Here is a 21495-nt window from a genome sequence, read left to right as displayed (position 1 = left end):
GGATTTGTCGGCCTGCCACTTTTACTTTTCTCCTTTGTACTTTTTGCTTCTACCCTCACTTTACACCCCTCTGTCTCTCTGCACTGGTTCCCATCCCTCTGTTGTGAACTAACCTCCTCACGCCTAGCCTCTTTAATTTGATTCCCACCCCCCAACCATTCTAGTTTAAAGTCACCTCAGTAGCCCCCGCTAATCTCCCTGCTAAATTAAATCCCACACTCCTCACCGTATCGTGTAAAATAAAATCCCACACTCCTCACCGTACCGTGTAAAATAAAATTCCACACTCCTCACCGTACCGTGTAAAATAAAATCCCACACTCCTCACCGTACCGTGTTAAATTAAATCCCACACTCCTCACTGTACCGTGTAAAATAAAATCCCACACTCCTCACCGTACCGTGTAAAATAAAATCCCACACTCCTCACCGTACCGTGTTAAATAAAATCCCACACTCCTCACCATACCGTGTTAAATAAAATCCCACATTCCTCACCATACCGTGTTAAATTAAATCCCACACTCCTCACCGTACCGTGTTAAATTAAATCCCACACTCACCGTACCGTGTAAAATAAAATCCCACATTCCTCACCGTACTGTGTAAAATAAAATCCCACACTCCTCAGCGTGTAAAATAAAATCAGACCCTCCTCACTGTACTGTGTAAAATCTGACCCTCCTCCCCGTGTAAAATAAAATTCGACCCTCACCATACCGTGTAAAATCTGACCCTCCTCATCGTACAGTGTAAAATAAAATCCCACACTCATGGCGCCGCGTACAACACAATCCGACCCAACTCAACATGCTCTGTAGAATAAAATCAGACTGTCTTCCCCACACCGCCTGCAACATCGTCTGTTGAACATGTATGACTTTGGTTTGACTGTCTGTAGCCTCATTTGACGCATTCACTGTGTGCCTGAATCTAACTCCAGCGTGACACCAGGCAGGAAACATTAAATCACTCAGATATCAGGGACGTTGACAGGAGGTGCAGCATCTGGGTGTCTGGCGGTGGGGCAGTCAGAGGCTGAGTGTCCAGACATCTGGGAGTGGGGCGGCAGCAGACAGACTGTCTGCAGAACTGGGAGCTAGACTTCAGCCCCTTACCAGCCCCTCCATTCAAGAGATAATCCGATTCAGTTCCTGCCACCTTCAGTGAGACTCCATCACTGGATACACCGGGCAAGAAACAGTGGATTACCCTGATGTCCAGGAGTGGGGCAGTGGCTGGCGAGGTGGGATTCTCATCTACCATGGGTTGGTGTTCAACAGCTGAATACACTGAACACAAGAAATTCTGCAGCTGCTGGAAATCCAGAGCAATGCACGCAAAATGCTGGAGGAACTCAGCAAAGCAGGCAGCATGCATGGAAATTAAAATCCAGTCCTGAAGGGTCTCAGCCTAAAACGTCGACGCTTTATTTCTCTCCATGGATGCTGTCTGACCTACTGAGTTCCTCCAGCATTTTGTAAGAGTACTCTCAAGTAATTTAAACTATTTAGCACAGATTTAATCTTCCAATACACCCCACTTGCTCTAATTTCACTTCCTTCTCAGAAAGAATGAGGACTAATTGTCATTAATCAGGTAACTGGGTACGGATTCAGCACCCAGCACCAATGCTCCTGACTTTCAGCTGAGCGGACTCGGTCCAGACCAGTTAAACGGAGTGAATATGTTGCAATGCTGACTCCTGAGGATTGTGTACAATTCACCTACACACCTCTCATCTTCATCGGCATCCAGTTTGTTTGTTTTTCTGAACAGCCCAAACCATAACAAGGACCTACTGAGAGCGAGAAGGTTTCCTCTGACAGGTCAGATGCAGCTGACCCTCCAGGTCCACGGTGAGGACATCAGGACGATTGTTCAGGATCATTCTGGTGTTATGAATCATGGATAGTTCAACTACCCAACCCGTATGTGAGAAAACACAGACTTTCAGAAGCACAATTCTATAAAATACAGGTTAATTTATTTAGTAAAAGATTTGAAAAATAGTGTCCTACATGTGACAATTTTACTCATTATCCAACAAACATAGTCTCAAACAAAAAGCATGATCCCAGTTCAAATTCAGAAGCTACTTAATTTGTTATCACCCAGTTCAATGGCTAAACTTGGTTACTGCTGTATCCACTTTTTATTTGGTTACCAAAAAAAACCCAAAACCGAGTAAAAATCCTAGATAGGAAACTTCAGAAACATTGGGCATCATTAAACAGGTTGTCAAGAGGCTCCCATGTTGCTACACAATTGGTAAATCTCAAATCGGACCCAGCAGAGACTGATACAGACTGCGACAGTTACGTATCACAATTGTAAATCGACAGTATCTAACTTAACTAAAAAACTCAGTTGTGATAAAATTGCACAGGTTAAAGTGATTTATTTACAAGAGGCAGTTGGTTTATTTTAACCACATCTCCAGGTACCGGTAAATATTCTGATATTTGGGATGGTTACACTGGGCCCAGTAGCAAGAGGTTGCAGTCTGCTGCAGATGATGCTCTTGGAAAGTAAATAAGAATGACTGATTAAAAATTCTTGTTTAAAAAAACCTATGGTGATTTAAATGAACCAGGTAGGTTATAAATATCAACACACACAAAATGCTAGAGGAACGTAGCAAGTCAGGCAGCATCTATGGAAATGAATAAATGGATGTTTCGGGCCGAGACCCTTTTTCAGGGCTGGGAAGGAAGCGGGGAGGTGCCAGAATACGGTGGTGCAGGGAGGAGAAAGAGGGCAAGCTCGAAGGTGAAGGGTGAAGCCAGGTGTGTGGGGACTAGGGGATGAAGTAAGAAGCTGGGAGATGCTGGGTGGAAAAGGTAAATGGCTGGAGATGCAGGAATCTGCTACGAGTGGAGAGCGGATCATGGGTGAAAAGGAAGGAGGAGCAGCACCAGGGGGCGGTGACAGGCAGGTGTGGAGGAGGCCAGAGTGCAGAATTGAAAAGGGGGAAGAGGGAGGGAAAAACATTACTGAAAGTTGGAAAAAAAATCGATGTTCAGGCCACCAAGTTGGAGGCTGTCCAGACGGTATATGTTGCTGCTTCGACCTGAGGGTGACCTCACTGTGGCAGAAGAGGCGGCCGTGGACTTTCCGCAGAGGCTAACTTGGAGTGCCCTTCCAATTACTGCATAACGTGTTGACACAGAAAATTATCCCCCTCACATTCCAGCATTCCACCCAAGGCAGCAAAGAGATCTGCTTGTGACAAACACAGCTTCTTAATAAATTAATACTTTACAGCACAATGTCAACGATGACTCAACCAGCAAACCTTTGAAAGGTCAGGTCTGTGAGTGAAATACACAGCAGGCAGCCATTTTCAGATGGCGTAAGTAAAGTACACAAGCTCGAGTGCAGGTATGTGGGAGCTAAGCACAGGCAACTCTCCTGTTGTGGATTAAAACAGGAAGGGTCCAGACAGAATCCGGTTCTTGGATTGGAATAGCAACCCCGGGATGCTGCCTTGACCACTCTGCTGTGGACACGTTCCACTGGACAGAGCCTGGACATGTCCCTCTCTTTCTCTCTCTGAGCTCACCCCTCCTCCAGGGAGGGATAGATTCATTCTCTCCCCATTACCCTCAGACTCTCGCAGGACTCACACACTCATAGACACACCCTCACATACTGACAGGCAGACACTCACACACAACAGCAGTATTGTCCACACTCCTCTGTGCACGTTTTCTATCTCACCATGAACCCTGGCCGCACAAGTGACAATGATGGATTGAGAAACACCACATGCAATGAAGGTCAAAATGAATTCCAGCTCCAGCGATGTCAGTGCCCTCTGCGGGAGGGGTGAAGGCTTAAGCCTTGTCCAGTCACCTGGAAGATAAGCCCATCTCCACAACCAGGTGACTATCGCCAACAAAAGGAATGAGACTGTTTTGGAGACACGGGAGATCGCAGACATCAGGATTTGGAGAGACACACACACAATCTGCTGGAGAAACTTAGCAGCTCAAGCAACATCTATGGAGGGAACAGAATTGTCAACAATTGGGGTCAAAACCCTGTAACAGGCCTAGTTCGGATGTCGAGAATTCGTTTTCCCCACAGATGCTACCAAGTGTGACCAACACACAAAGCAACAAGATGCTCTGAGGCTCAGCCAATCCTTCTTCCTGGGTGTCAGAAACAAAACATCGTGCAACTGCCCCTGCTTCCTGAGGGGCTTGCTCACTCACTACGTCACAGTGCTGGTGATATGTAAATCAGGTTCAAAAGCCGCTGACCTATGGATTAACTCATGACTCTGTCTCTAATATAGTGAGTGATCTTGACCTCGAGATCCAGTGAGTAAGATGTGGTGAATCTGTAGGAATAACTGCCACAGATGGCTGTGAGCCAAGTTATTGGGTATATTTAAAGCAAAATTAATAGGTTCTTGATTAGTCAGGGCATCAAAGGTTACAGAGAGAAGGCAGGAGAATGGGGTTGAGAGGGATAATAAATCAGTCATGATGGAATGGTGGAGCAGACTCAATGGGCCGAATGGCCTAGTTCTGCTCCTATATCTTTATGGTCTTATGGAAGTTACGTTCAGACTGAGTGGGAGACATTTTGCGTTTCATCATCAGGAACTGCTGAGACCAGGGAGCAGAGTTTTCCTTTAGCTGCACTTAAAGCAACGTTCTTTTGATCTCAATATTTCAACGGATTTATGTTTAATTGTAGTAAATTTTGGTATAATGACCTCACCGTCTTCAATCAATAAAGAATAATATATGTGTTTTATTGCTTCAAACAACCAAAGTAGCCTCAGTTTCTTGAAGTGCTCACAAACTTTGAGAGCAACAAATTTTACAACAAGGTGTTTTAGTGTTGTGGAGGCCAGAAGGTGCAGACTAGGGGGAGGTGTCACACTCTTGACACATGGTGGTCTGTGGCAGTGGTTAACCTCGGGCTCACAGAGTGCGGGAGAAAGGTCATCACACCCCACGTTTCCCATGGGGTGCCTGCCACAGGCAGGGCTCTGAACTCGAAGTCAAAACCCCTCAGTGATGTGCTGTCATCTCGGGGCTTACTCCAACCCCAGAATGATATGACAAGACAAAGCAATCAACGTGTAGCTTCCAAGCTCCTGATATGATGCAGATGTTTGAGAAATATCAATGCAAATCCTCCACATCCAGTCTGTGATCACATTTGAGATCATCATTAGAAACACAACATCACGCTTTTTGTATGAAGCTCACAGTTTCAAACGCTTCATCAACAACTTGTGTTCAAACCTCAACTGTTCCAAATCAAAACCAAATGTGGAGGAAAGAGGGGAGCTATGAAGTTTGTTTCAGTGTTCAAGGCACACCAGGCAAAGTCCAATTCTTCAGATTTGTCGGAATGGTGTTAGTGAAGTTCAGAAGCCCAGGACGGTTCTCCAGGCTTGGAGAGGGCCCCTGCTCAGTTCTCCTTCAACCCTGGCAGTTGACCCTGCTTCTTCCGCACGTTCCAGTGTAAACACTCAGCTAGGCTCTCAAACCAGTCATTCACAGGATCCCTGAAGCAGATTGATGGCACCGGGTAGCAAGAGGTAGTGATGGAAATGCTGAGGGGAAAGGATGTTTGTGTGAGCATTTAAACAGTTGTTCCACCCCACCTGGCCTCAGATTCCCACTTCATAATCATGCGGGTTCCCCAGTCAGACTTTGATGCTCCAGTCTGATATGTGGCTAAGGAGTTGGTGTAGGAGGGAGGCATAAGATGTTTGGATCATTGGGTGATTTCAATATGCAGGTATATTGGGAAAATCAGATTCGTGCTGGATTCCAGGAGGGGGAAATTCTGGAGTGCCTAACAGATGGCTTTTTAGAGCAGCTCATGGTTGAGCCCACTAAGGGATCAGCTATTCTGGATTGGGTGCTGTGCAATGAACCAGAATTGATAAGAGAGCTTAAGGTAGAAGAACACTTAGGGGAAAGAGATCATAATATCATCAAATTCACCCTGAAATTTGAGAAGGAGAAGCTAAAGTCAGATGTATCAGTATTACAATGGAGTAAAGGGAATTACAGAAACATGAGAGAGGAGTTGGCAAGAATTGATTGGTAAAGGACACTGGCAGGGATGAAGGCAGAGCAGTAATGGCTCGAATTTCTGGAAGTAATTCGGAAGGTACAGGATATATACATCCCAAAGTGGAAGAAGTATTCTAAAGGAAAGATGACACAACCGTGACTAACAAGAGAAATCAAAGCCAACATAAAAGCCAAAGAGAGAGTATATAATAGAGCAAAAATTAGTGGAAAGTTAGAGGGTTGGGAAGCTTTTAAAAACCAACAGAAGGTAACTAAAAATGTTATTAAAAAGTAAAGATGGAACATGAAAATAAGCTAGCCAATAATACTAAAGAGGATGTCAAAAATTTCTTAAGATATATAAAGTGCAAAAGAGAAGTGAGAGTGGATATCGGACCACTGGAAAATGATGCTGGAGAGGTAGTAATGGGCAGCAAAGCGATGGCCAACGAACTGAATAAGTAGTTTGCATCAGTCTTCACTGTGGAAGACACCAACAGTACGATGGAAGTTCCAGATGTCAGGCGTCAGAAGTGAGTGAAGTTACCATTTACTAGCGAGAAGCTTCTTGGGAAACTGAAAGGTCTGAAGGTGGATAAGTCACTTGGACCGGATGGTGTATGCCCCAGGGTTCTGAAAAAGGTGGGTGAAGAGATTGTGGGCACTAGTGATGATCTTTCAAGAATCACTAGATTCTGGAATGGTTCTGGAAGTCTGGGAAATTGTAAATGTCACTCCAATTTTTAAGAAGGGAGACAGACAGAAGAAAGGAAATTCTAGGTTAGTTAGCCTGAACTCAGTGGTTGAGAAAATGTTGGAGTCGATTATTAAGGATGAGGTTTCAGGATACTTGGAGGCACATGATAAAATAGGCCACAGTCAGCATGGTTTCCTCAAGGGAAAATCTTGCCTGACAAATCTGTTGGAATTCTTTGAAGACATAACTAGCAGGATAGACAAAGGAGAATTGGTTGATGTTGTGTACTTGGATTTTTCAGAAGGCCTTTGACAAGGTGCCACACATGAGGCTTCTTAATGAGCTATGAGCCCGTGGTATTACACAAAAGATTCGAGTATAGATAAAGCGGTGGCTGATTGGCAGGAGGTAGAAGAAATGAAAGTGTTGACTATTTTCTAAATGGAGAGAAAATACAAAAAACTGAGGCACCAAGGGACTTGGGAGTCCTTGTGCAGACTTCCCTAAAGATTAATTTGTAGGTTGAGCCTGCGGTGTGGAGGGCAAATGCGATGTTAGCATTCATTTCAAGAGGACTAGAATATGAAAGCAAGGATGTAACGTTGAGACTTTATAAAGCACTGGTGGGCCCCACTTGGAGTATTGTGAGCGGTTTTGAGCCCTTTATCTAAGAAGGGTTGTGCTGAAACTGGAGAGGGTTCAAAGGAGGTTGACAAAAATTCCAGGATTGAATGGCATGTCATACGAAGAGTGTTTGATGGCTCTGGGCCTGTATTCACTAGAATTCAGAGAATGAAAGGTGACCTCATTGAAACCTATCGAATGGTGAAAGGCCTTGATAGAGTGGATATGGATAAGATGTTTCCTATGATATGAGAGTCTAAGACCAGAGGGGACAGCCTCAGAACAGAGGGGCGTCCTTTTAAAACAGAGATGAGGAGGAGTTTCTTTAGCTAGAGTGTGGTGAATCTATGGAATACTTTGCCACAGGCCAAGTCTTTAAGTATATCTAGGGCACAGATTGATAGATTTTTGATTGATCAAGGCATATGAGGGGATACAAGGAGAAGGGCAGAGATTGGGGCTGAGAGGAAAAATGGATCAGCCATGATGAAATGATGGAGCAGACTCGATGGGCCAAATGGCCTAATTCTGCTCCTTTATCTTATGGTCTAATTCATTCCATTACAGGAAACATCCGGTGGGAAGAACTGTAAGTGTTCGCAGTGAATCTCAGTAAATACAAAACTGGACTGTGCAGGGGTTACAGTGATCTCTTCATTCACAGAATTATTACAGTCACTGACCCTGGCACCCCAGCACACGAGGGCTATAAACCTCACCAGGCAGGGGAGAGACCCACCGCCGTACCCAGTACGCACAGCCACCACTGTCATGTTTCCACTCACCTGTCCCCGTGACAGATCTCCTGCCGCTTCCGACCATCGAACGAGACCCAGGCGGTATTCCTGGTGTCCGGAGACAGCATTACCTGGAATGATAATTCCTCCAGTTAGGATCAGGCTGTGTCTGAACTAGAAGGGAAACCGTGGGCAATGTGACCGGATCAGGCAGGGCCACACCGGCACCTCCCATCGGAATTCGGTGCGCTAGCTTTCAGCTCCATTACAACAGAACACTGTGTGGAAACGATGTCAAACCTCTGCTTAACACAGCCTTACCAGCGTAAGCTGAGCGAGCAAGGTTTTTGTCTTTGGAGCAAAGGAGGATGAGAGGTGATTTGTTAGAGGTGTACAAGATGATAAGCAAACAGCCAGAGACTTTTTCCCAAGACAGAAATGGCTAATACCTGGGGCATTATTTTGTGATTGGAGGAAAGTATAGGAGGGATGTCAGAGGTAGGTTTTTATTAAAAACAGAGAGTGATGGGTGCGTGGAATGTGCTGCTAGGGGTGGTGGTAGAGGCAGATATGTTAGGATAGAAAATGGAAGATTATGTGGGAGGGACGGGTTAGATTGATCTTAGAGTAAGTTAAAAGGTTGGCATAATATTGTGGGCCAAAGGGCCTGTACTGGCTATAAAATTCTACATTCTTTCTCTTTATAAAGAGACTATGCAAAAATGTAGTTCCACTGATAAGTGAGACTAGAACTAGGTGATATAGTCTCAAGATTAAAGGGAATAGATTTAGGACAGAGATGAGGAGAAACTGGTTTTCCCAGAGAGCAGAGAATCTGTGGAGTTCTCTGCCCAGGAAATCAGTAGAGGCTACCAGACTTAATATATTTAAGACACAGTTAGATAGATTTTTGTACAGCAGGGGAATTAAGGGTTCTGGGGAAAAGGCTGGTAGCGAGAGCTGAGTCCACGTTCAGATCAGACATGATCTTATTGAATATGTCGGTGCAGGTTCAACGGGACAGATGTTCTTATGTAAAAAAAGCAGATTTTGTAATTCTCAAGATGATGGAATTCTGCAAACGGCAATGTAGATTGTGACAATTAATTAGCTGTATAAGAGTTCTGCCAAAGGAGTTTGGGAATGGAAGGGTCTGGAAGGCAATGGTCCAGGTGTGGGGCAATGTGACGAGGCAGTTTAAATGGTTCAGCAGGGACTGGACAAGGCAAAGGACATCTTTCTGTGCTGAAGTGTTCTATGACTCTATGAACAGCAGACTCAGGATGTCAAGGGACAGAGGGATGTCAAACAAATTTCATGGCACACGTCAGTGATAATGAACCTGACTGTGATTCTGGAGGGTACAAGGAGAATGCCGAGAGGGTTTGGCGAAGGCGTCCACTTGCAGCAGCTATCAACCAATCACACAAGGGGAGTGCACCACCTGCACGTTACCTGCAGCTCCACTCCTGCCGGGACGACGATGGGCCGGAAGGACAGCGAATGCGGACAGATGGGCGTGATCATGATCGCTGGCACGTTGGGATGGATCATTGACGCTCCTGCTGCTGCCGCGTACGCCGTGCTTCCTGTTGGCGTCGAGACAATCACCCCTGTGGGGGGAGGTCCAGATTCATCAGACTCTTTCAATCTCAACTCAGCCGAAATCCCGGTAATACTGGTGAGGCAACTCTACCCCTGGCCTGGCCATCCTCCCAACAAACCCTTCAGCCATCGGCTTCACCAGATCGTATGCCAGCTCCGAACTCAGCTCAGCCGAAACTCCGGTAATACCAGTGAGGCAACCCTACCCCCAGTGATACCGGTGATGGAACCCTACCCCCAGTGATTCTGGTGAGGGAACCTTATCCCGGCCGGGCCATCCTCCCTACAAACAATCTTGTAAGACACACTGTGTATCTAAGGCCACACTCAACAATTACTTGTATACTGTGATTTAAGGGATTTCTTTTATATTTATATTTTTTATGCTGTAGTTTCGGGAGTAACAATTATTTTGTTCTTTACATTCCTGTTCTGAAGAATGACGATAAACCATCTTGAATCTTGAACTCCAGGTTCTCCCACATCCTGACTTGCACTGAGTCCCTGCACCATCAGCTGATTCCCAGTTCACCTTTATCCTTAACCCCTCCCTGCCTTTGACACCACCCTAGCTGCCCTCAACTACACTCACCACACGACCCTGGTTGTGATTTCTGGTTGGAAGAGATTTAGGAGGATGGTTCTGGGAATGAAAGGGTTAACACGGATGAGGAGTATTTGATGGCTCTGGAGCTTACAAGAATGAAGGGGAGATCTCATTGGTTAGTCAGATGCCCCCCTCCTGCACTGTCAAAGGCTGAGTGGTTTACTGAACTGTGCTTTATCACAAAGTTAATTAGACCATAAAACATAGGAGAAGAATTAGGCCATTCAGCCCATCGAGTCTGCTCCACCATTCCATCATGGCTGATTCATTATCCCTCTCAACCCCACTCTCCTGCCTTCACCCCGTAACCTTTGACGCTCTGACTAATCAAGAACCTATCAACCTCCACTTTGAATATACAAAATTGTCTGTGACAATGAGTTCCACACATTTACCACCCTGCGGCTAAAGAAATTCCTCCACATCTCAATTCTAAATGGACATCCCTCTGTTCTGAGGCTGTGCCCTCTGGTCCTAGACTCCCCCATCCACTCGGTCTAGGCCTTTCAACATTTAAGAGGTTTCAATGAAATTCTCTCTCATTCTTCTAAACTCAAGCGAGTACAGGCCCAGAGCCATCAAATGCTACTCATTGTTAACCCTTTCATTTCTGGAATCATTCTCATGAACCTCCTCTGGACCCTGTCCAATGCCAGCACAGATGTGGGGCCCAAAACTGCTCACAATACTCCAAGTGAAATAATATGGAATATTTCTTCTTCTTTTCTGAAGGATAAATGTAATAGACAAAATAAATCTGTCACCTTCAGCTTGCATCATAACTGCTGACAGAAACACATTTGAGCAGCTGATGTATAAGATCGTGAGTTGAGGTCTCAAACTGAACACTCTCAGTGAAACTCCAAGTGGCTGAACACCTGGTTAAGGACAGGTGACCTGGGAGGTAGGAAAGTGCTGACAAGAACTACATCCTCCCCCGCTACCTAATATTCCTGCGCTAAATGCAAATGATGGCAAATCGGAATTTTTCTGCAGAATTCAAGTCTTGCTTTGACACCTAAGTTCAGAGATCAGTTTGAGCACATCCTCGGTGACAAGACCACTGCAGGGCTCTGCTCAGGATGGAGGCATCAGCTCTGCACTCACCATCTCCCTGCACTGTGGTTATAAGGCGTCCATCCAGAAACAAGTCCACGTTAGAGAGGTACGAAGAAGGACCACGGTCAACCACAACTTCATTCAGGACCTTAAGGAATGGAGAGGAGGGAATCATTAAATCTCTGATAACAGAGATCAGTGCTTTCAAAGAGAAGAGGGAAGGGGCCAGAGTACGGATGGGGGAACCATAAGCCCATATGACATAGGATGATCCCAAGCCTGACTGCAGGAGGAGGAGGGGTGGGCATGGTGCTAGCAACTCCATTCCATAAAAACCCAGTGCAAGAGAAACGTCAAGGGAAGCTCCCGAGATCTCATCCTGAGAGAGAATGGGCCCCGAGATCTCATCCTGAGAGAGGATGGGTCTTCACAGATGGACTACACTTTGAAAATGGATAACTTGAAAGGCTGGTCCAGGATAGAGGACCCTGGTGAGCTGCTGTCCGCAGTCTATGTCCTATAGTGAAGGGAAGAAGAGGAAGAGATGCAGGAGGAGAAGTGGGGGAGGAGGAGGAAGTGGGGGAGGAGGGAGTGGGGAAGGAGGAAGAGGGAGGAGGAGGGGGTGGAGAGGAGGGGGAGGAGGAAGGGGGAGGAAGAAGGGGGAGGAAGAAGGGGGAGGAAGAAGGGGGAGGAAGAAGGGGAGGAAGAAGGGGAGAAGGGGGAGGAGGAAGGGGAGGAGGAAGGGGAGGAGGAAGGGGAGGAGGAAGGGGAGGAGGAAGGGGAGGAGGAAGGGGAGGAGGAAGGGGGAGGAGGAAGGGGGAGGAGGAAGGGGGAGGAGGAAGGGGGCGGAGGAAGGGGAGGAGGAAGGGGGGAGGAGGAAGGGGGAGGAGGAAGGGGGAGGAGGAAGGGGGAGGAGGAAGGGGGAGGAGGAAGGGGGAGGAGGAAGGGGAGGAGGAAGGGGGAGGAGGAAGGGGGAGGAGGAAGGGGGGAGGAGGAAGGGGGGAGGAGGAAGGGGGGAGGAGGAAGAGGAGGAAGGGGGGAGGAGGAAGAGGAGGAAGGGGGGAGGAGGAAGTGGAGGAAGGGGAGAGGAGGAAGTGGAGGAAGGGGGGAGGAGGAGGGCCGATGGTGGGGGAGTTGCATTGTCTCAGTTGTAGCAAGGATCAGTATGTTTTCTGCTATCGTAACTGTATGTGCTTTATGTGTGGTGTGCTGTTGGTACTGTGCTTTGCACTGTGGCTCCAGAGGAACGCTGTTTCGTTCGGCTGTATTCATTTGTATGGTTGAATGACAATTAAACTTGAACCAGTCGCTCAAGTGTAACTGTAGCCCTGAAGCCTCACGAATCGGTGGCCATCCCATCACATCCACCAGGCCTTTGCCCCAGCCCTTAGGTGTTGCTATCTCACCTGGTAATGGGTGACCTGTCTCCTTGGGTGGACATCCCCACACATGGTGTTGATCAGCCCGTTCTCCTCCAGTTCGTGCTGATGGTCAGGATGGTGTTCCTTCACCACTTTCACCTTGAGCCGGCTCCTCAGGGTGATGGCGACGTTCCCTGATGGACAAACGGAGTGACCCCTCATTCATCACCATTGCTGAATTACACTGTTTCATTGGTATTTTTCTTTGCATCTTAACATACTACCTGCTTAGGGCTTTATTTTCATTGCTTAGGACAATGAGATTCAGGGCCAATTTAACCACCAGTATACATGTAATTGTTTAGTATGCATCCTAGTGGTCACAGTATGTATGATTCTGGAAGCTTCTCTTGGTATTGCGTAAGATTGATTCCTGGGATGGCAGGACTTTCATATGATGAAAGACTGGATCGACTAGGCTTATACTCTCTGGAATTTAGAAGATTGAGGGGGGATCTTATTGAAACGTATAAAATTCTAAAGGGATTGGACAGGCTAGATGCAGGAAGATTGTTCCCGATGTTGGGGAAGTCCAGAATGAGGGGTCACAGTTTGAGGATAAAGGGGAAGCCTTTTAGGACTGAGATGAGGAAAAGCTTCTTCACACAGAGAGTGGTGAATCTGTGGAATTCTCTGCCACAGGAAACAGTTGAGGCCAGTTCATTGGCTATATTTAAGAGGGAGTTAGATATGGCCCTTGTGGCTAAAGGGATCGGGGGTATGGAGGGAAGGCTGGTACAGGGTTCTGAGTTGGATGATCAGCCATGATCATACTGAATGGCGGTGCAGGCTCGAAGGGCTGAATGGCCTACTCCTGCACCTATTTTCTATGTTTCTATAAGATTTTTGGATCATTGGGCTCTCTTCCCAGGAAGGTAGGACCTGTACAGAAGGAATGGTTTGCACCTGAACTGGAGGGGGACTAATATCCTAGTGGGCAGGTTTGTTAATGTTGCACTAGAGTTGCAAGGTGATGGGAACCAGAATGCTAGAACAGTTAGTGGAGAGGCTGTGGTGGCAGATATTGGTAAGATCTCAGACAGAGTCAGGAATCAAAAGGTTGAGCATGGTGTGACTAGTGTCCTGAGCTGTGTATATTTCAATGCAGGAAGTAATCGTAGGAAAGGCCGATAATAGTGCTGAAGATGAGGTAGGTGGTTTACAAACAGGCAATGTGTAGTGAGAAGAGGCTGTTGATAGGGTAAAATTGTAGTCAACAGGATGAGTTGAAATGTAAAAGGCAGACAAAACCAAGAAAGGTGGACTGTTCTTGGATTACAGTTCAGCATTCAACACCATAATTCCCTCCAGGCTTGACAAGAAGCTCAGAGATCTTGGCCTTGACCCTGCCTTGTGTTGATGGATCCTGGACTTCCTGTCAGATTGCTGGCAGGTGGTAAGAGTGGGCTCCCTCACCTCTGCCCCTCAACACTGGTGCCCCTCAGGGCTGTGTATTAAGCCCCCTCCTTTATTCTCTGTATACTCATGACTGTGTCACCAACCACAGCTCCAATCTGCTAATTAAATTTGCAGATGATACTACATTGATTGGCCTTATCACAAATAATAATGAGGCAGCCTACAGAGAAGAAGTCATCACCCTGACACAGTGGTGTCAAGAAAACAACCTCTCCCTCAATGTCACAAAAACAAAGGAGCTGGTTGTGGACCACAGGAAGAATGGAGACGGACTAACCGCTATTGACAACAATGGATCTGGGGTTGAGAGGGTGAACAGCTTTAGGTTCCTCGGCATAAACATCACCGAGGACCCCACGTGGTCTGTACATACTGACTGTGTGGTGAAAAAGGCACAACAGCGCCTCTTTCACCTCAAATGGTCGAAGAAGTTTCGTGTGAGCCCCCAGATCCTAAGAACTTTCTACAGGGGCACAATCAAGAGCATCCTGACTGGCTGCATCACTGCCTGGGATGGGAACTGTACTTCCCTCAATCGCAGGACTCTGCAGAGAGTGGTTTGTGCAGCCCAGCGTGTCTGTAGATGTGAACTTCCCATGATACAGGACATTTACAGAGACAGGTGTGTAAAGGGCCCAGAAGATCATTGGGGACCACAAACTGTTCCAGTTGCTACCATCTGGCAAACGGTACCTCAGTGTTAAAGCCAGGACCAACAGGCTCCGGGACAGCTTCTTCCACCAGGCCATCAGATTGATTAATTCACGCTGATACAATTGTATTTCTGTTATATTGACTATCCTGTTGTACATACTGTTTATTATAAATTACTATAAATTGCACATTGCACATTTAGACGGAGACATAACGTAAAGATTTTTACTCCATGTATATGAAGGGCGTAAGTAATAAAGTCTATTCAATTAAATTCAGAAGGTGAATACAGGACTGAAGGTGTTGTATTTGAATGCGCGCTGCCTATGGAATAAGGTCGATGAACTTGCAGCACAGTTGCAGATTGGCAGGTATGATGTTGTTAGCATCACTGAATCACGGCTGAAAGAAGATGATAGCTGGGAGCTTAATGTCCGAGTACACATTGTATTGAAACAACAGACAGGAAGACAGAGGGGATGGCATTGTTCTCTTGGTAAAAAATGAACTCAAGTCATTAAAAACAAATGAGATAGGATCAGAAGATGTTGAATCTTTGTGAATGGAGCTAAGGAACTGCAAGGGTAAAAAGACCCTGATGGGCGTTGTAAACCGTAGTAAGACAGTGCCCTACAAATTACAAAGGGAGAGAGAAAATGCGAGTAAAAAGGGCAGTGTACAATGGTCATGGGGGATTTCAATATGCAGATAGACTGGGAAAATCAGGTTGGTGCTAGATTCCAGGAGGGGAGAATTTCTAGAATACCTATGAGATAGTTTTTTTAGAGCAGTTTATAGTTGAGCCCACTAGGGATCAGTTATTCTGGATTGGGTGTTATGCAGTGAACTGGAATTGATTAGAGAGCTTAAGGTAAAGGAACCCTTAGGGGAAAGTGATCTTAATATGATCAAATTCACCCTGAAATTTGAGTAAGAGAAGCTAAAGTCAGATGTATCAGTATTACAGTGGAATAAAGGAAATTACAGAGGCACGAAGGAGAAGTCGACCAGAATTGATTAGAAAAGAACACTGGCAGGGATGATGGCAGAGCAGCAATGGCTGGAATTTCTGGAAGCAATTTGGAAGGCACATAACATATATATCCCAAAGAGGAAAAAGTATTCTGAAGGCAAGATGACATAACTGCGGTTAACAAGAGAAGTCAACGACAACATAAAAGCCAAAGAGAAGACATATAATAGAGCAAAAATTAGTGGGAAGTTAGAGGATTAGGAAGCTTTTAAACATCAATAGAAGGCAACGAAAAAAGTCAATAAGGTAAGTGAAAATATATGGAAGTATAGAATACGAAAGTAAGCTAACCAATATTATTAAAAGTGTCTTCAGATACATGAAGTGTAAAAACAAGGCAAAGGTGGATATCGGGCTGCTGGAACACGATACTGGAGAGGGAATAATGGAGACAAAGAAATGATGGAAAAACCAAATAAGCATTTTGTGTCAGTCTTCAGGGTGGAAGACACTAGCAGTATGGTGGAAGTTCCAGGTGTCAGGGATCATGAAGTGGGTGAAGGTACCATATCTAGAGAAGGTTCTTGGGAATCTGAAAGGTCTGAAGGTAGATAAGTCAGCTGCACTAGATTGTGTACACCCCAGAGTTCTGAAGGAAATGGCTGAGGTGATTGTGGAGGCATGTGTGATCTTCTTCCAAGAATCACTGGATTCAGGAATGGTTCTGGAGGACAGGAAAATTGTAAATGTCACTCCACTCCTTAAGAAGGGAGGGAGGCAAAAGAAAGGAAATTTTAGGCCAGTTAGTCTGAACTCAGTGGTTGGGAAAATGTAGGAGTCCATCATTAAGGATGAGGTTTCAGGGTACTTGGAGACTAATGATAAAATCAGTCAAAGTCAGCAAGGTTGCTGTAAAGGGAAATCATGCCTGACATATCTGTTAGAGTTCTCCGAGGAAGTAACAAGCAGGGTGGACAAAGGATAGTCAGTGGATGTCATTTACTTGGATTTTCAGAAGGCATTTGATATGGTACCACACAAGGCTGGCTAACAAGATAAATTCCAATTGAATTTCAGGAAAGATACTGGCATGGATGGCAGAATGGCTGACAGGCAGGATGCAGCAGGTGGGAATAAAAGGGCCCTTTTCTGGTTGGCTGCCAGTGACTAGTGGTGTTCCTCAGGGGTCAGTATTGGGGCCGCTACTTTTCACATTGTTTGTCAATGATTTAGACAATAGAATTGATGTCTTTGTGGCAAAGTTTGCAGATGATATGAAGATAGGTGGAGGGATAGGTAGTGCTGAGGAATCAATGCAATTGCAAATTGGAAGAATGGGCAAAAATGTAGATGGAATACAGAGTTGGGAAATATATGATAATGTATTTTGGTAAAAGGAACAATAGTGCAGACTATTACCTAAATGAGGAGAAAGTTCAAACATCAGAGGTGCAGAGGGACTTAGGAGTCCTCCTGCAAGACCCCCAGAAGGTTAATTTACAGGTTGAGTCTGTGGTAAAGAAGGCAAATGCAATGTTGGCATTTATTTCAAGGGGAGTAGAATATAAAAGCAAGGAGATAATGCTGAGCCTTCATAAGACATTAGTCAGGCTATACTTGGTGTACTGTCAACAGTTTTGGGCCCCATATCTCAGAAAGGGTGTGTTGTCATTGGAGAGAGTCCAGAGAAGATTCACAAGGATGATTCCAGGAATGAAGGGGTTAACATATGAAAAGCGTTTGGCAGCTTTGGGCCTGTACTCACTGGAATTTAGAAGAATGCGTGGGGATCACATTGAAACCTACTGAATGTTGAAAGGACTAGATAAGGTGGATGTGGAGAAGATGTTTCCTATGATGGGGTATCCAGAACTCAAGGGCACAGCCTCAAAATTGAGGCTCGACCTTTTAGAACAGAGGCAAGGAGGAATTTTTTTAGCCAGAGAGTGGTGAATCTGTGGAATGCTCTGCCACAGACTGCAGTGGAGGCCAAGTCTGTGGGTGTATTTAAGGTAGAAGTTAATAGTTTACTGATCGGTCAGGCCATCAAAGGATTTAGCGAGAAGGCAAGGTGTTTGGGGTTGAGTGGGATCTGGGATCAGCCATGATGGAATGGTGGAGCAGACTAGACTGGCTGAATGGCCTAACTCTGCTCCTATGCCTTATGGACTTAAAATGTTTTGGGGTACTTGGAGGCACATGATAAAATAGGCCAAAGTCAGTCAGGAGAAATCTTGCCTGACAAATCTGTTGAAATTTATTGAGGAAATAACAAGCAGGTGTGACGAGAATACACATAAATTAAGATGTTTGCTGGCCTGGGCTAGCATCAGTGGCATCAGCAGTTGGTCTGCCACCTGTCCTCAGGGGAAGGAGAGATAAGGAACAATGAAGCAGCATCTGGAGATGTGTAATGAAGGGACGGGAGAGAGAGCTGTCTAGAGCGGCTCCCCCTTTGAACCCTGAACTGTTTGAAGTGATGGACAGGCGATACCCCAGCAGGGGGATAAAAAGGGACAGGTTCGCTAAGGCAGGACACACACGACACCCGAGGTAACGAGACCCTGGAAGCGGTGCGCCTCTCACGAGTCGGTGGGAAGCTCTTAGACGGCTGATCGGGGGATCAGCCTTAAACGCACAGGGTGGAAAGGTACGATCAGCGGGAACCCGGTGTGTGTCCACCCTCGCTTGGGTGCTGGGTTCACTGCAGAGGGTCGACCGCATCTGGAGGAGGGGTCACAGTCGGTGACCTCAGGTGACATCACAAAGGACTCGCCCGAAAGCTGCTTGTGAGCAATATCGCCGGTCTGTGAGTGGAAGCCGTTTCTGAATGATCAGTCGTTCTCATTCTCTCTCTCCCTCCCCCCACGTTGTCCATTGCCACGGCAACGATTACTGCGAACTGAACTAAATCGAACTGGACTTTTGTGTCACTTTGAAATTGGTCATTTACCCCTAGACAACGATAGAGCTTGATTGATGCTGTTATCTTAATTCTGTACACATGTGTGTTTATCATTGCTGAACTGTTGCATTTATTATCCTTTCGATTACTGCGTTGCTTGTTTCTTTAATAAAACTTTCTTAGTTCTAGTAATCCAGACTCCAACAGAGTGATCCATTTCTGCTGGTTTGGCAACCCAGTTACGGGGTACGTAACACAGGATAGACAGTGAATTAATGGCTGTTGTTTATTTGTAATTTCAGAAGGACTTTGACAAAGTGCTCCATATGAGGCTGCTGACCAAGGTAAGAGCAATATTAGCATTCATTTCGAGATGACTAGAATATAAGAGCAAGGATGTAATGCTGAGGCTTTATGGATCATTGGAACAGTTTTAGGTCCCTTTTCTATGAAAAGATGTGTTGGCATTGGAGAGAGTCCAGAGGAGATTGCGGGAATCAAGGGGTTAATGAATGAGAAGTTGATTGATGGGTCTGAGCCTGTACTCACTGGAGTTTAGAAGAATAAGCGACTATTTAAAAGCCTAGATAGAGTGGATGTGGAGAGAATGTTTCCTATAGTGGGGGAGTCTATTTAGAAAAGAGATAAGCAGGGATTTCTTTAGCCAGAGGTGGTGAATCTGTACAATTCATTGCTGCAGATGGCTGTGAAGGCCAAGTCATTGAGCATATTTAAAGTGGAGGTTGATCGGTTCTTGATTAGTCAGGGCGTCAAAGGTTATGGGAGAAGGCAGGAAAATGGGGTTGAGAGGGAAAATAAATTAGCCATGATGGAATGGCAGAGCAGACCTGATGGGCCAAATGGCCTAATTCTGTTCCTGTGTCTTATGGTGTTAATATAGATAAACAACCAGTGTTCACTGTGGACAGGAGGTGTCAGATAGCCAGTGTCTATGACCATGACTCATGTATGTTTGAAATAGGTCACTTCAAATATATCCATTAGATTTAAGCTTTCAGTATGCACACAAGAGCAGTGAGATTACTTCATCGTACTCTAACATGAGTACCTTCAATCACTTGCGTAACCTGTGACTGGTAGGTGTCAAAGTTGAATGGTGTCAAGAATCCTAGGGAGCCAAGATGAAAAGCCATCACCGGTGGGACACTACCCTGTTAAACAAGAAGCTGAGTCAGAATGAACCATCTATATACAAACAAATGTTATTGCCTTGACGCACATGTGGATTTAAGGCAAGCAACACAAGCCACCCTACACATTGGTTACTTTGAACAGGAACAGAACATACTGGACACACCAGGCCCTTCAGCCCATGATGTTGTGCTGACCTATTAACCTACTCTCACATCAATCTATCCCTTCCCTCCTCCATCTCCCTATCTAAGATTTCCTGAAATGTCCCTAAGGTATCTGCCTCTACCACCACCTCTGGCAGCGCGTCCCACATACACACCCACCACTCTCTGTAGAAAGCATACCTCTGACAACCCACCTATAATCTCCTCTTAATCACCTTAAAGTTATGCTCCCTCCAGTTTAAGATATCACTGGGGGAGCACAGTGACGACTTGCTGGCAGCAAACCAAACTATAAACTATTGGATTAATCACATTTTTTCTCAGAAAGAATCACTGCAAGGAGGCGGAGCTTAGGAGGGTCAATGGTGCCTAACAGCGACTCCTTTGTTTGCATCTTTGGAAACAGCTCTATTTTTATCTTTAATATCTCTTTTGAAGACCCTGACCTGGAGCTACATGCTGACTATGGTACTTTGCGGGAATGGGGCCCGCTCTCGGGGTTTCAGGACTGGCCGTTATTCAGCACACCAAGGGCGCGGCCTAAAAGCTTTGCTCGTCTTTGGAGGTCCAAGACTTCGTAGCTCTGGAGACTGGGGAAGGGTGGGGGTCAGAGGTCGGTGTCCCGGCAGGAGATTGGTGTGTCATGGGAATCGGAAGATCTAAGGCTGTGTGCCCAGAGACCCGAGATCTTTGGGCACAGAGCTTGGAAAAAGCGACACAACAGACTTTTAACATCGTAAACCAGCCAGTTGTTTGTTATGTCTCCCCTGTCGCTGTGAAACGGAGCCACTTCTTTCTCCCTTATTAGGGGGAGAGAAAGAGTCTGTGGTATGTCGAATACCGGGTGAAGGAGTATTGCAAGTCTGTGTCTTTGCTGCGTGATTGAGTACTTGGTGGGGGGTGCCGATACTTTTTTTGCCGGTGGGTGGAGGTGGGAACATTGCTTGCTGCTACTTACGTGCGGGAGGAGGAGAGCTGGGGAGGGGACTTTGGGGTTCTAACATTTAACTGTCGTTCATTCTTTGGGGCACTCCTCTGTTTTTGTGGATGGTTGTGAAGAAAAAGCATTTCAGGATGTATATCGTAAATATTTCTCTGACATTAAATGGACCTTCGAAACCTTTGCAATCAATTCCCTTTCGAAGTTGTGCTTTTTAACCACCCGTACGAACGGGTATTTTTGCGGTGTGAACTAGGTGCAGGATGGTTACGGTTGTGGCAGGTACAGCCTGAGAGAGGGGAATGAGCCAGTGTTTGGCCATTGCTGGAGCGGACCTGGAGGTGATTCAATGCAGCAGAACCGAGCTGAGCCAGCAGGATCTGGGCCCGAAAGCGTATCAAAGTGGCAGGGTCAGGGGCCGAGGACGTATCAAAGTGGCAGGGTCAGGGGCTGACAGCGTATCGAAGCAGCAGGACCGTATCAAA

The 21495-nt window shown here is 46.0% G+C and overlaps 1 protein-coding gene across 3 annotated transcripts in view; it reads right to left on the bottom strand.

Moving 5' to 3' along the window:
• Nucleotides 1-1965: 1965 nt before the first annotated feature.
• Nucleotides 1966-21495, bottom strand: part of LOC134337699 (NAD kinase-like) — a 130259-nt gene continuing 110729 nt past the window's right edge. For all 3 annotated transcript variants that reach the window (XM_063032891.1, XM_063032892.1, XM_063032893.1), the window contains exons 6-11: nucleotides 19821-19923; nucleotides 12786-12934; nucleotides 11428-11527; nucleotides 9564-9721; nucleotides 8157-8239; nucleotides 1966-5581 (exon numbers count right to left, since the gene is read on the bottom strand). In XM_063032891.1, the coding sequence (XP_062888961.1) occupies nucleotides 5437-5581; nucleotides 8157-8239; nucleotides 9564-9721; nucleotides 11428-11527; nucleotides 12786-12934; nucleotides 19821-19923 (738 nt within the window). In that variant the 3' untranslated portion in view covers nucleotides 1966-5436. The remainder of the gene's footprint in view (nucleotides 5582-8156; nucleotides 8240-9563; nucleotides 9722-11427; nucleotides 11528-12785; nucleotides 12935-19820; nucleotides 19924-21495) is intronic.

Source organism: Mobula hypostoma, chromosome 25 (genome assembly GCF_963921235.1).
Source record: "Mobula hypostoma chromosome 25, sMobHyp1.1, whole genome shotgun sequence".
Classification (NCBI taxonomy): Eukaryota; Metazoa; Chordata; class Chondrichthyes; order Myliobatiformes; family Myliobatidae; genus Mobula; species Mobula hypostoma.
The sequence above is the reverse complement of the archived record's forward strand: the minus strand, read 5'-3'. Positions and strand labels throughout refer to the sequence as shown.